General features: G+C 41.7%; 1 protein-coding gene across 3 annotated transcripts in view; it reads left to right on the forward strand.

Moving 5' to 3' along the window:
- Positions 1 to 14,693, forward strand: part of ADAL (adenosine deaminase like) — an 86,234-nt gene that overhangs the window by 22,559 nt on the left and 48,982 nt on the right. For 2 of the 3 annotated variants that reach the window (XM_034994116.1, XM_034994115.1), the window contains one exon: positions 12,156 to 12,261. The exons of the other annotated variant lie outside the window; for it this stretch is intronic. In XM_034994116.1, coding sequence (XP_034850007.1) covers positions 12,259 to 12,261 — 3 coding nt within the window. In that variant the 5' untranslated portion in view covers positions 12,156 to 12,258. The remainder of the gene's footprint in view (positions 1 to 12,155; positions 12,262 to 14,693) is intronic. 3 annotated transcript variants of the gene reach the window in all.

Genomic DNA, 14,693 nt, shown 5'->3' on the forward strand with positions numbered 1-14,693 from the left:
ATAGATATAGATATAGATATAGATATAGATATAGATATAGATATAGATATAGATATTACCTACTTTGTTTCAACCCTCTGTGGATGAGATGGCAAGGTTGGGTATTTGTTTTCTTTTTCTCTTCTTTTCAGAATATCTAAGTCAATCTGGGTCCCTTACTTTATGGGAGAAAAGACACACGGGGTTTCTCATAATGGGTGCTTTCTTCAAAGACACAGTGAAAGCAGATTTATTTGTAGATATAACATTGTATCTAAACATATTCCCTCACTTGAGCCCACAGCAATGGGTAGGTCTTGCACTATTTGTAATTTTAACATGAAAGAGCCAGTCAGAATGATTTGGGTAAAAGTTTCTTACCAAAATTCTGAAGCAGTGTTACATGTTGCATTTGGGGCAACATCAGAAATTTGCCATTTGAGAAAGATGTAGCAAAACTTGCTTCTATTTTTTTGTTTTTTCCAAAGAAATAGAAAAAACTTCGTACTCAAATGGTGAGTACCAGGAGAACTTTGGGCCTATAAGGGGGAATTTGACCACAGGGTCCCCAAATAATAACTCTTTTAAGACGTTTGGTGGTGAGGGAAGGGTAGCATCTGGAGAGGTCAAAGGAGAGCTTTTCCTTAATGGAGAAGAACTGAGCATGATCAGATATTGATAGGAAAGACTGAGTAGGAAGGGATTAGGAAAGAGGAGCAATAATTCAGGGATTTCAAACTCAAATGTCCAAGGGTCTAGCTAGATAACCTAAATGCATGAGGCAATGGGATGTAGAAAATAGAGTGCAGGAACTGCAGAGACTGGAGAGTACAGGCTCATTCGGAGTATTTGCCTGAGGCACAGGGGATTCTGGGAGGTGAGGGCACTGTTCTTGATTGTGATGCTAGTATGCCTACAAATGTATGTGTTGGTCAAAACTCGTGGAATTATACACTAAAAAGGATGGATTTTACCTTTCATATTTCTTTATTGTAAGTAAAATAAAAATAAAAGGGAAAAAAAACCTACATAAGCCCAACACAGGATACATCTGTGGGCCACAAACATCATTTTATGGTCTCTAGAATAACTGAGAGAATAAAACTTTTGAAAAGATGTGAGGAACGGGACCCAGACCCCAGATGGAGAGACTCGCCTCACCTGCAGGAGCGAAACCGTCTCTATGGTAGCAGGAGGAAGTGAGGGAGGTGAGGGAGTGAAAGCAGGAAAACAAGTTTGTGGCAGGAATTTGAGGGATTTCTGATCGGAAAATAGAAGTCTGTTTTTGTTTTTTTAAGATTTTTATTTATTTATTAGAGAGAGAGAGAATGATAGAGAGCATGAGCAGGGAAGAGGGTCAGAGGGAGAAGCAGACCCCCCCCCCCCAATGAGCGGGGAGCCCGATGTGGGACTCGATCCCGGGACTTCAGGATCATGACCTGAGCCAAAGGCAGTCGCTTAACCAACTGAGCCACCCAGGCACCCCCTAGAAGTCTGTTTTGCCAGTGAAGCAGGAGGCCCAGTCATCTGCTGACTATGAGGTAGGAGGTGGAAAGTCAGATACTTGAGGAGAGTGGTGATGGTTTGATGAGCCACAGAGGAGAATTCGAGCATGAAAAAGATGACAGGGTTGTTAAGTAGTATTTCAGGCCCTTCTGAGGTTGGTGATTATATTAATTAGGATTAAGTTCAGCTGCATATAACAGGAAACAAAACCAACCAAAATAATAATGTCTTCAAAAATCAGTTTATTTCTCTCTCTTTTTAAATTTTTTTATTTCTCTTTCATATAAAGGAATTATGGAGGTAAGTCTAGGGCTGGTATATGATTTCATCAGCGATCAAAACTACGACTTTTTTAAAAGTTTTTATTTAAATTCCAGTTAATATACAGTGTAATATTAGTTTCAGGTATGCAGTATGGTATTTTAACACTTCCATCCATCACCTGGTGCTCATCGCTAGTGCACTCCTTAATCCCCATCACCTATTTCCCCCATCCCCCCACATACCTCTCCTCTGCTAACCCTTAGTTTGTACTCTCTAGTTAAAAAAACTACTTTTTGCTTCACCATCTTGGCTTGTGGCTTCCATCCCAAAGGTCCCCTCATGGTTCAAGATGGCCACAGGAGTTGCACTAGAAGGCAGAAGGGGGAGGGGGTGGCTCTTCCTGCTGAATCAACTCTCTTAAGCTTTCTTGCAGCAACCACCCTATATCCTTCCTCATTTACTGAAATGCAGTCAGAAGACCATATATAAGAGCAGCTGGGAAATGCAGTCTTTTATCCCTGGCAGCAATGTGTCCAAGTAAACATCAGGATCCTATTATTAAAGAATATACCTTAGAGTATGGAGCTGCTAATTTCTACCACAGTGATCTGCCCTGTCATTCTCCAGTGGGGCTTATCCCAGGATGTAACCATGGAGAACCCTGGGATTTGATTTCACTGGGGAGTTGGGACTTGATCAGACAAATGGTATGAAAGTGCTAAGGAGCAAGAGTCTAGAACTGCTTGAGAAAGTGACTAAAAGTATGAACCATGGATTCTAAACTAGTTTGGGGAGAATGATGAGGGCAGAAGGAGACTGAATCCTGGAGAGAAAGTAGAGATCTTCCTTTGCCATGGAAGAAAGATTCCTGCTGAAGAAATTGAGCAGGCAACCTTGAACAATAGGTGATTGTGGTAGAGAGGGAGAAGTGAGGCTGTAGAGAGATGGGATGACAACACTCTGAAGCCCAAGTGAAGATCAGGAGTGACAAGAATCCACCAGACCTCTTTCCTGTTTCTCCCTCCTCCGCATCTATTTTCTACTTCAATGAGCATGCATTCAAACTGAGGGTGTACTGGACACATCCCGTGCCCCACCTCACATCCACTTGGCCCGTCTCTAACTCCAGCTATTTCTGCAACAGTCTGGTGTGACCCAATAGCACTGTGTCTCAACTCCAACAGGAATCTCTCACCCTCTGCCCCAGCACTTCTCTGACCTGCTGTGTGCTCACACATATGCAAACCTAAAAGGGAAAGAAAGTTAATACCCTGAGGGGTAATCCTTGACCATGGAGAAAGGATCTGGTAGATAAATGCTCCCTCTGCTCTCCTTCAGAGTGGAAAATTCTGAGGTACATTCTTTTTGGCTTTCCAAAGGGTCCTAGCAGGGCTGAGCCCTGGATGCTCATAACAGTGACCAGCTTGATAACACGTATTTTTTTATTGTGTTAACATATAAAATTTACCATTTTAACAATTTTACAGTGTAAAATTCAGGAGCATCTAGTACATTCCATTATGCAACAATCACCACTATCTAGCTCCAGAACACTCTCATCACCCCAAAAAGAAACTCCATACCTAGTAAGCCATCACTCTCCACTCCTCCCTACCCCAACTCCTGCCAACCACTGATCTGTTTTCTGTCTCTATGAAGCTGCCTATTTTGGATATTTCATGTAAATGGAATCACATAATATGTACCCTTTCCTAGCTGGATTATTTTATTTAGCATATGTTTTTGAGATTCATCCATGTTGAAGCATGAATCAATACTTCTTTTTTATGGCTGAATAATATTGGATATGGATATACCACATTTTGTTTATCTGTTCATCAGTTGATGTACATTTAGGTTGTTTCTGCCTTTTGGCTATTGTGAATAGTGCTGCTATGGATGGTAACCCTTTTTTTTTTTTTAAGATTTTATTTTATTTGAGAGAGAGAGAGCACAAGAGGGGGGAGCGGGAGCGGGAGAAGCAGACTCCCTGCTGGGCAGGGAGCCCGATGTGGGACTCAATCCCAGGACTCCAGGATCATGACCTGAGCCGAAGGCAGTTGCTTAACCAACTGAGCCACCCAGGCGCCCGGTAACCCATTTTTATACTGGCTTTTCCTCCTTCCCAGTCAGTGTGGGAGACTGAATGATGTGGGAAGAATCTGGAAGCTGTGAGGCCATTGCAATAGTCCAGGGGGAAAGGGGCACCTTGGAGATCTGGACTAAGGCAACAGGGACAGAAAGAAGGGGCTACCTGTTAGAGACATGCAGAATTAGAACTGACTGGATTTGGTGACTGTGAGAGAGACAGGACCTTGGTAGAAAGGGGAGGGAAATGAGAATGATATTAGAATTTTAACTTAAAAGCAACGTTTTAAATTGCTGCCCTTTTTAGAGCCCAAACATTTGATAATTTTGAAAGTTAGCATATATATAATTACTATGTTACTAAATCCCACATAAGTCCAACCACCTGTGGGGACAAGTATTTCTGGGTTCCTAAAAGCAGGGCCACCCTTATAGTTTGCAGAGCCCCCGAGCAAATATTTTTTGCAGGGTCCTTATCTAAATAAAAATTGGAATCACCCAAAGTCAGCATGTCAACACCATTCTGGCAGCTCAGTCTTGCAGGATCCCTCAAGGAAATATCGCATTGGCCAATTGGAGTAATCTGTTCACCAGGCCATCTTCCAGAAACCTGATCCTGGCCACAGTGCCCAGGGACAACCCCATAGATGTGAGTCCTAGAGCTCCTCAGGGTATTTGGTTAACCCCATGTTGGAGAGGGAAAGGTATGGAGAGTTAGAGTGCCTGAAAGAGTCAAAAACAGAGTTTGGGGCCCATATGGGACCAGGTCCAAGCTGGACAACACTGCCATCAATCACCAGAGAGGGATTTAGAAAACTTTGATGAAAGCTCTCCAAAGTGCAGGGCCCTCTCACTTGCCCAGGTCTGAGGGTGGTAGAACCCAGAATGATCTGGGATTAATGTGAACTTTAGGAAGCAGAATAGGAGATGGAAACCAACATTTGTTTTGAGTGTGTCCTACTTGCCAAGTACCATACAAAACACCTGCTTCATTTGATCTTTATACTCCTTGTGAGGTAGGTACTATCAAACCCATTTTACAGATGAGAAAACTGTGTCCCAAAGAGATTATGTGATTTCCCTCATGTCATCCAGTGGTGAATCCAGGTTCTAAACTGTGTTCCCTTCCCATACACCCTGTGCCTGCCCAGAAGGGTCTTGCCTTTTCCACTTCTACTAAAAGGGCATGTACTATTTCTCTACAAAGAGTATGTCATTCTGATCTTTTCTTTACTTGCTGAATATTCTCTAGTTGACTGAGTACAGTCCACACTGAGTTTCTGTGACTGGGTTTTAGCCATGGCCTGAAGCCCCCTCTGGTCTTTTGAACAAAGAGATAAGGAGAACCCTTCCTTGGTTTGCATTCAATAATTCCATAGCACCTAAAACCCTGTTGCAGGACCTAGGACTCCACCTGTGCCTGAAAATTCCCTGCCTGTTCTGGGAAGGTTCAACTCACATGTGGAATGAGCTCAAGCAACTTCCTGAAAAACAGTTTAAACCAGAGGAAGAGTCATCTCTAGGTGATAGATGATAGAAGGTTTATTCAGAACCTGACAGGAAATCAGGTTAAGATCATTCTGCATCAGTTTGTGGTGATGTAAATGATTATTCTAGTTTGGATTGTCATTGGCTGGGACAGACTTTGGGCAAAAATCATTAAGGCAAGCTATGGCTCTTCTCTAACTTTGGCTGACAAAATCCTGTACCAAGGCAATGGGCCAGGCCGGAATTTAAGGACGACTACGTGGCTTAGCTATTCTACTTTCACCAGAAGCCCTGAATGAGAGATGGCTTCATCTCTTGAGAAGTGTTGACTTGGGTCAGGTAAGAGTTTTGCTGCTTTACAGAGATCTTGGTCTCCTTCTCTTGTGCCTCCATCTTTTTTTGCAGCCCATTATTTATGACCCCATAAATAACTACAAATGAATCAATAAAATGGAGTTTCTGTGAAGGCAGAAACTCAAGATTTACATTAGAGGGAGGAAAATGGGAGGCCCCATTTCCTTGTAAATATAGCATCAATATGTTCTCAAAAAGAGAACATTTGGACAGTTTTTAAGAATGAGCCAATGTGTCCTGTGATTTGAACAAAACCTCAGGACTGGGGCAGATGAAGTGCTGAGTGTAACCATTAATCTAAGTTCCAAAATTCAAAACAGTGGCTGTTTCCGTCAGCCCTAGCCCAGAGAATTACTCACAGTCCCTTGAAAATGACACTTATTCTCTCAAGAAGGGGTAAGGAAGATGCCTCCCAGAGGGTCTAATAGGTCTAATATCAGGATAGACATCGTTTCTTCCTTGGGGGTAGTTATCCCAGGATCTGGAAGTCAGTGCCTACTCTCAACTTTTGACCTATAGCAAATAAGTCTATAGATATGAAACCAGGAGCTAAAAGCAGTCTGGTTTCTAAGGAACTTGATAGAACAGTAGCAACATTTCTGGATGAGGGAATGACTTCCAGGTTAACTCACCCTCTAGCACTAGTCCCAAAACTTGGCCATCCAAGTTACAATACAGGGACTGGGCACCTGGGGCAGCTAACTTTATTACATCAGCCCCAGGGAAATGCCATACATTTGCATCATAGTTTCATGCTTGGTTGTTTGATCTGGACAAAAGGACAATGATTTCCCTTGATGGTGTGTGTTCAGCTGCTGCAATAGAAACCAATGCCTGGGTTATTTGACTTTATCATGGCATGAAATCATGGGCCTGTAAAAGAAGTAGAGACAGTGAAGGGTTATGTAAGGTTTAGGTCTCAAAGTCAACAGAAATGGGTTTCAGGTTGCTGGGCTGACAATGCATGGAGGGAGTTTTGGCATTCCAGGGGCAGGGCTGATGCTGACTGTATGGCCAGTCCGACCAGCAGTGCATTCTCAGAGGTACTTCCCTTGATGCCAACTTGACTATTCCAGTTTGGGTCTGTAAAATGTCAAAGGCATTTTGTCATGGTGGTTGTTCTTACAAGGCAGATTAGTGCAGTGGTGTGGGATTCAGTCCAAGCCTTGGAGCTATCTTGAGACTGGATTACTATGGGATTCTCAAACCTGAGTTTGAATCCTGTCCCTATGATTAGCCTGTGTCCATGAATACATTATATCCCTTCCCTAAGCCTCAGTTTCCTCATCTTCAAAGGGGACATGTTAATAGTACCTCTTTACAGGGTTGTGAGGATTACAGGAGATAATTCTTGAAAGCGCTTGGCTCACTTCTGGGCACAGTCAGTGCTCAATAAACAGAAGCAATTATGACTATTTAAAAAGCCTATGTCTGCTCAAGTTGGGCCCTTCTCTTTTCTTGCCTTCCTTATTTTTGCTGAAAGAGCCCCTGTCTACAGAGATTGACCAGTCGGTAATGTACTTCACTGCCCAATAGTCCATTTCATTCCATTTCTGGGTAGTTTGGCCACCGTCCTAGTGTAGTTACCTATGGTGATTACCTCAGCAATTGACTCAGACTTTTTGGTAATGAAGAAGGCAGGACTATGGGTTGTTGACAACTTATTTGATATAATAAATAAGGGTGAAGGTGTTTGTTGAGTAACCACAGGCGGGGTCCAGCATCTGGAAATAGCTGAGCCTTGCAAGGGACTCAAGTTACCAAGGTTTTCTGCAGAATGCAGAACAACGATGATAACTTATGTTCTCTAGATTTTTCAAATTCACCTGTCACTTGACTGAGTGAATGTCCCTGACGTCAGGGAGTGGAAATATGTTACTTGTTAAAAAAAATTATTTATTGTCATGTATGGGGCACCTGAGTGGCTCAGTCAGTTAAGTGTCTGCCTTCAGCTCGGGTCATGATCTCAGGGTCCTGGGATCGAGTCCTGCATCAGGCTCCCTGCTTGGCAGGAAGCCTGCTTCTCCCTCTCCCACTCCCCCTGCTTGTGCTCCCTCTCTCGCTGTCTCTCTCTCTGTCAAAGAAATAAATAAAATCTTTTAAAAAATTACTTATCACCATGTAAATGCAACACAGAGGATCAAGTTAACAAAAATAATGTGTGTCTTTAAATTTGAAAATTGGCTTTTCTATCTCCTCCCCATTAAAACTAACACCTTTAATTTATAGATTGGGCCTAAAAACTCACTTGTGTCCCATTAAATCCCATCTTAGCCCTGGGGAAATTGATCTATGTATACCATATTGACATACTCAACACACTTGAAACAAAATTCATTCCCCCCTTTAAACTTCCTCTCTTTCCCAACTACACATTTCTTTCAATAGAGTTACCATTTTAATCTCCAAACCTAGAGTTCTCAGTGGGATCTCTGATTCTTCCACCACCTTTTCCTGTTGTCAGGAGCCACTTGGTCATGTTGCCACATCATGGTCAAGTAGACTGGCTAAGAATCTGGGCTCCATCATTAGACCCATCCTGGTGTGATGCCTGGCTTTACCACATTCAGCTGTGTGGCATGAGGCCTGTTAATCTTACTTTACTTCCATTTTCTCATCTTTAAAATAGGAAAAGTAATAGTTAATTCTTCATAGAGTTGCTGTGATAATTAAATGAGATAATGTTCAGCACAGTGCCAGCATATAGTAAGTACTTGTTCTGCTACTAGTTTTATTATTTTTTTAAAGATTTTATTTATTTGACAGAGAGAGAGACAGCGAGAGAGGGAACACAAGCAGGGGGAGTGGGAGAGGGAGAAGCAGGCTTCCCGCCGAGCAGGGAGTCCGATGCGGGGCTCGATCCCAGAACCCTGGGATCATGACCTGAGCCGAAGGCAGACGCTTAACGACTGAGCCACCCAGGCGCCCCTAGTTTTATTATTATTGCAAATAGTCCAGAATGTGTTCCTTCCTCTCTATTTTTATTGTAACTGCTCTATTTTAAGCTCTTATCACTTTGGCCTGGGTTACAGATATTGATGTCTTATTTTACTCTGCTTCCAGATTTCCCTCTCCTCCCTGTCCTGTAGGGCTCTGCCAGAGTTGTCTTCCTTAAATACCACATAGCTCTCCAGCTCAGAATCCACTTCCTAATACCAATACCTATGGCTTCCAATCCAACTTCTCTGGGAAGCTTCCAAGGCCCTCAAGAATTCACCCTGCTCAGCGTCTGTCCAGGTGTAGAGTAGTAACTGAAGGCATAAACTCTGGGGCTCCACCATTGCCTGACTGTGTAACCTAAGGTAACTGTGTCATTTTAGTCATTTCAAAGTGTAAACTCCCTGTTCAGGCTATTTCTTCACTCTCAAGACCTCTCTCTCCCTGATTTCTTTCCAAGATGGCTTCTGAGTGTAGGGGGAGCTTACATATCCTCATAGGAGCAGGGCACAGAACTTTGGCTCCCCTCTGATTTTGGATATCCTGTGTCTGGTCCTGCTGTGTCCTATGTTGGTTTTCTGAGGTTCAGATGGTCCCACCTTGCTCTCCAAAGCTCATGCTGGACCCCTCCTTTCCTCCACTGAAATCCATGGTCCTTCCCCTGCAGCTTCACATAGCCTGACCCCAGGCCTCTGCCAGTCTGCTGGATATTTCAGTACGTTTGTGTTGTGCTGGTTTAAAGGAGCTTCTGCTTTCATTAAATACCACACACCAGCTATGGGAAATGATGGTGCTATTTCAGACCTTCATACTCCTTAGCAATTTCTAAACTACCTATGGCCCCATATTGCTCTGGTGCCATGTTGAATATGGAGTTTCTCTGAGAGGTTTATGATTTTTCCCAGGCCTTGCCTTGAGAACTGAGAAGAAACTCCCTGCATTGGGAGTTGCCTAAGTCCATCTAGATGATTCTACCATCCTTGATTCCTCCTCTCCTCTGTTTTGACCCCAAGGTAGAGTTGGGAGAGTGGGAAGATAACTCATACCTCAAGTCTTGCCATACTCTCTCCTTCTTTTCTCTCCCTTCCAGGACCAAAAGTTTTTCATCTCCCTTTCCATCTAGAAGGTCCTTCTCTTATGTCATATTTTCTTATTTTGTACTCCAGCCTCATGGCCTAGTGTTAAGGGCTAAATGACCTAAGGGAACCAAATAGGAATCAACAAGCAGGGATAATATGTTGGAAGGTATTCCAAAGTCATGCTGTCTCAACTGTGTATCTCAACTGTACCTGAAAAGACTTGCTTCTTGCCTCTGTTCAACCATACTCTATCCATCCTTTCCATGCAAGGCATTTATTTCACATTATCCTTGAGGCATTCTTTCTCTACTCCTTCCCACTCCAGTCAAAACCCATTTTTTCAAGAATATCTATGTAGATCTCTCAAACTCTTTATCTGATTTCTCTAAGATATTCTGTTTCTGAGCATTACATTGTCCATACTAATTGTTCTCCAATTGTTTCATGGGAATTAATTTTTTTTTTAATTGTGTCACCCCATAAGACCTAGCACAGTATTAAATAAATAGTCATTAAATATTGGACTGACTGGTTAAACACTAGTGACAAACTACTCAGGGGAGGTCATCAAGACTACCCCTCTCCACTTTTGTCATGTCCTGGGCTAACATTTATTGAGTCCTTAGTGTACACCTCACACCATGCTAATATGCTCTATTTACATTGTCTTATAAAATTCTTTCATCAACTTATGATGTGAGTACCATTATTATACCAATTATACCCATTTTATAGATATGGGAACTGAGGTTTAAAAAAGTTAAGCAATTACCTAAGGTCACATGATAGTAAGGAGCAAAATCAGAATTCAAACCCAAGTCTGTCTGATTCCAATCCCACAAACTTAAACTATACAACTGCCATTGGTTAGTTGTCCAGCATGAACTTTTGTCACAGTTCTGTCTAGTTACTTCTTCAGGATGAGTGAACATTAATTCATGTTGCCAATGACTACACGTTTGCTGTCCTCCTCAGGTTTATATTTTACTTCCCTTCTATCTAGAGTAGCAGAATTTTGTTCTTCACTTGTGTGCTCTTTTTTCCTCAGGTCTTCCCAGATCTGATTTTGCAGACCATATTTCTTCTCTTGTAAAAAAAAATGGTATGAATAATATAATATGGGACACCTGGCTGGCTCAGTTGGTAGAACATGCAACTCTTGATCTCAGGACTCTGGGATTCCAAGGCCCTCAAGAATTCACCCTGCTCAGCGTCTGTCCAGGTGTAGAGTAGTAACTGGGCATAAAGCTTACTTTTTTAAAAAAAGGAAAATATTATTATATCTCTTAATTTCATCATCTTAGTAACCTTAGGGACTTGACGTTATTCTTATCAGATGTAGGCAAGAGAAGACAATCACTTATCAAAGAGGAATTCAGGGGTGCCTGGGTGGCTCAGTCGGTTAAGCGGCTGCCTTCGGCTCAGGTCATGATCCCTGGGTCCTGGGATTGAGTCCCGCATTGGGCTCCCTGCTCGGTAGGGAGACTGCTTCTCCCTCTCCCTCTGCCTGCCTCTCTGCCTACTTGTACTCTCTCTCTCTAATAAATAAATAAAAATCTTTAAAATAAAAAAAAAGAGGAATTCATCAGCTGAGAAATTGTCATGTAGACACCAGCTGAATAAGACATGCACAAGAACTATGAACAACTTGATTTTATCCCCCTGAGATTAACTTTCTTTGTGGTGGTGAAAGGAATTTTTATTCAGAACTTGTAAAAAGGCAAACTGCAACCATAGCATGGTTGGCAAGTCTTAGAAATGTTTAAATATAACAGATTTTGCTTTTTAAAATATTTCTATAATGAGCATATATGTCTTATACAATAAATGACAATAAGTGTTTTAAAATGAACTGTTGGCTAACACATAGCAGGATAGAGAGCCACAGGCTATACTGTGTTCTAGCTGAATCGACACTAGCATGAGTCCAGGTGATTAGCTCAAACCAAAAGTGGCCATAGGTGAGTCTTAACCCAAACTGAAAAATTCAAAGTATATTGGGCTAGAGGGTAAGTTGCAGGTACAAGTCACTACCGAGTGGATCTTCTTAATAGTTAAAATGTGGTTAATATACTGATCTTCTACAAAATAATATAAAAAATTCACTATCTCTGTGATTACTTGTCTTTTTTACTACCCACCAGATGTGTGAGTGGGAGATGGAGGAAGTAGTAGGACTAAGAATGGGGTTCCTGAAAGCAGCTGTGTATAATCACAGCTGTGTTCTAAAGGCTCTGGATGATTCTTTCTGAGTTTATGACCAAGGGCACAGGCTTGCATGACAGGAGTTTGTGGGGGTTTTTTTGTGTCATTGTATTATTCTTCACTGATGCTTCTCTATTCTTCCTCAGGAAGCCAATGGCATAAGATTTATTATATTGAAAGGGTATGAGAAATTACTGGCTCTAAGAAGTTAAACACCCACAATGAGAGATCCTTGTTCAGTTTCAGTGTTTATAGTTTCAGGTGCTGAGAATACAGTGATGAATAAGATACTACCCCTGTCCTCAAGGAGTTAAATCTGCAGTGAGAAGACAGACTAGAAAACAGATTACAAGATAATATGGTAAGTGCAATATGGAGGATATTTACAAGGTGAATTGCAATACAGAAGGGTAACCCAACCCAGCCTGAAAGGGTAGGGGTATTAGAATCATGGAATGCTTTTCAAAGATAAGCTTTGAGCAGCGCTTGGGTGGTACAGTCAGTTAAACATTCCACTCTGGGTTTCAGCTCAGGTCATGATTTCAGGGTCATGGGATCAAGCCCCACTTCCGGCCCCGTGCTCAGTGTGGAGTCTGTTTGAGACTTTTTCCCTCTCCCTCTGCCCCTGCCTTCCACTCGTGCTCTCTCTCTCTCTCAAATAAACAAATAAATCTTTAAAAAAAAAAAAAAAGATAAGCTTTGAAAGTCAAGTAGGAGTTGTATACACAAGGTTAAGAGTAAGGTAAGAGCAGCATCAAGAGTCCCACAGGGAGAAAACTGTAAGTAAAGGAATGGAGGTACTTGGGGACCTAGGTATAGTTCCATATAACTGGGATCTCAAGTAAGAGCAGAAGGTATAGCAGGGGATGAGGCTTGTGACATAGGGAATATCAGAGTCTGGCTTTATGAAAAATTTACTAATGGAGAATTACACAGTATGCATAGTAAATATTAATAGAGAAAGAAGTTAAAATCAGAAAAAAAAACAAGACAGTGGATCTAAATGAAAGTGGCTCTGAGAAGGGCTCTGGGAGCCAGGAGCAGCCAGGCATGGGCCATCTCACAGAGGATTTGCCCCTCTTATTCTTCAAGCTTCTTGTGTTTCCAGTTCAGCCATTTTTATTTGCCAGTCCCATTCCTACGTTTGGTATGGTTATTTACAGAAGGCAAAGGGAAAAGTGAATTAATGTAGAGGATGAGGAGAGAGGTTATAAAATAAATATTTGAGGAAGTGACTCTCCATTTGGATGTCTAACTGACATCGCAAAGTTAACATATCCAACCTGAACTCCTGATTTACCCCCGCCGACCGCCCCCACAAATTTGCACTGCCTCTTGGTGATGGCAACTCCAACTTTCCAGTTCCTTAGGACTGAAGTCTTAGAGCCCATCCTTCATTCCTCCCTTTTCATCATATTCCATACCCAGTCCATTAGGTAATTTTGTTAGCTCTTCCTTCAGAATATACACCCAGTCCCACCATTTTTCACCATTCCAGTTGAATTCACATCATCTTTTATCTTTATTACTCCAACAGCTTTCCAAGTCTCCCCGCTCTTACTCTTGACCTCCTACAAGCTATTCCTCTTACAGTGTTCAAATAGACCCTTTAAAAATGTGAGTCAAATAGGGGCCCCTGGGTGGCTCAGTCGGTTGGGTACCTGACTCTTGATTTCGGCCCAGGTCATGATCTCAGGGTCCTGAAATCGAGCCCCATGTTGGGCTCTGTGCTTGGCAGGGAGTCTGCCTGAGATTCTCTCCCTCTGCACCTCCCTTCCCCTCTGCCCCTCCCCCATTCATATGCTCTATCTTAAAAAAAAAAAAGTGAGTCAAATAGTATCACCCAAAACCCTACACAACTCTCTTTTTCACCCAGATCAAAGCTAAGTTCTTACAGTGAATTTCTTTAGCAGTTTTGCTCTGGCTAGTCCCTCTGCCTAAAATATTTTTTCCTTAATTATCTTCTTAGCTAACTCTATTACCTTCTCAAATTTCATGGCTCCGTGAGAGTGACCCTGTTCCACCCTTTTTGGTTATTTTAACCTTTTACCCCTAACCCCATGCACTCCTGATACTCCTTATCCTTTTTCTTTTTTCCACAGTCCTTATCACTTCTAATATAATATGTAATGTATTTATTATATTTGTTGTTTAGTTTCTTGTCTCCCCCTGCTAGGCTGCAAATTCCATAAGGGATTATTTGGTTCACTGATCTATCCTGCTTAGAACACTAAATATTGAATGGATGAATGAATGAATGAGTTGTTATGGTCAATTGAAAGCTCCACTTTACATTATGCAAATTTCTCATTGTTAACCTATTTCAGAAGCTATTACTGAGAAACAGAGGAGTGAGTCACATGCATCTTAATTCTAGGGACTGAATGAAAAAAGGAAAACAAAAGTATTGCTATGACTTGATCCTGAGGAGAGGGAAGAATTTATTTTCTTATTGCCCTGAAGTTTTAAATGAATTAAGTTATCAGATTTTTAAAAAAATTTTGTTTACATGTATGTGTCCTTTCAGGCCTTTCCTACACCTGAGATTATAAACATTATAAACATACTCTTTTATACTTGTTATCATGCTCATATAATTTAGTTTGGCTTTGTTTTTTAAGTTTAAGTTTGGTCTTTACTCCATCTGGAATTTATGATTGTGATTTGTGAGAAGTCGGGAGCTGACATCACTTTTCACAAATGATTAGCCAAGTAGTCCCAAATCATACATATACTTAAGAGTCCAGCCATTCATCATGGGTCTGAATGTGACCTTACTATACAGTCTATTCT

Source organism: Mirounga leonina, unplaced genomic scaffold (assembly GCF_011800145.1).
Source record: "Mirounga leonina isolate KUSES-001 unplaced genomic scaffold, KU_Mleo_1.0 Mir_91, whole genome shotgun sequence".
NCBI classification, from domain to species: Eukaryota; Metazoa; Chordata; class Mammalia; order Carnivora; family Phocidae; genus Mirounga; species Mirounga leonina.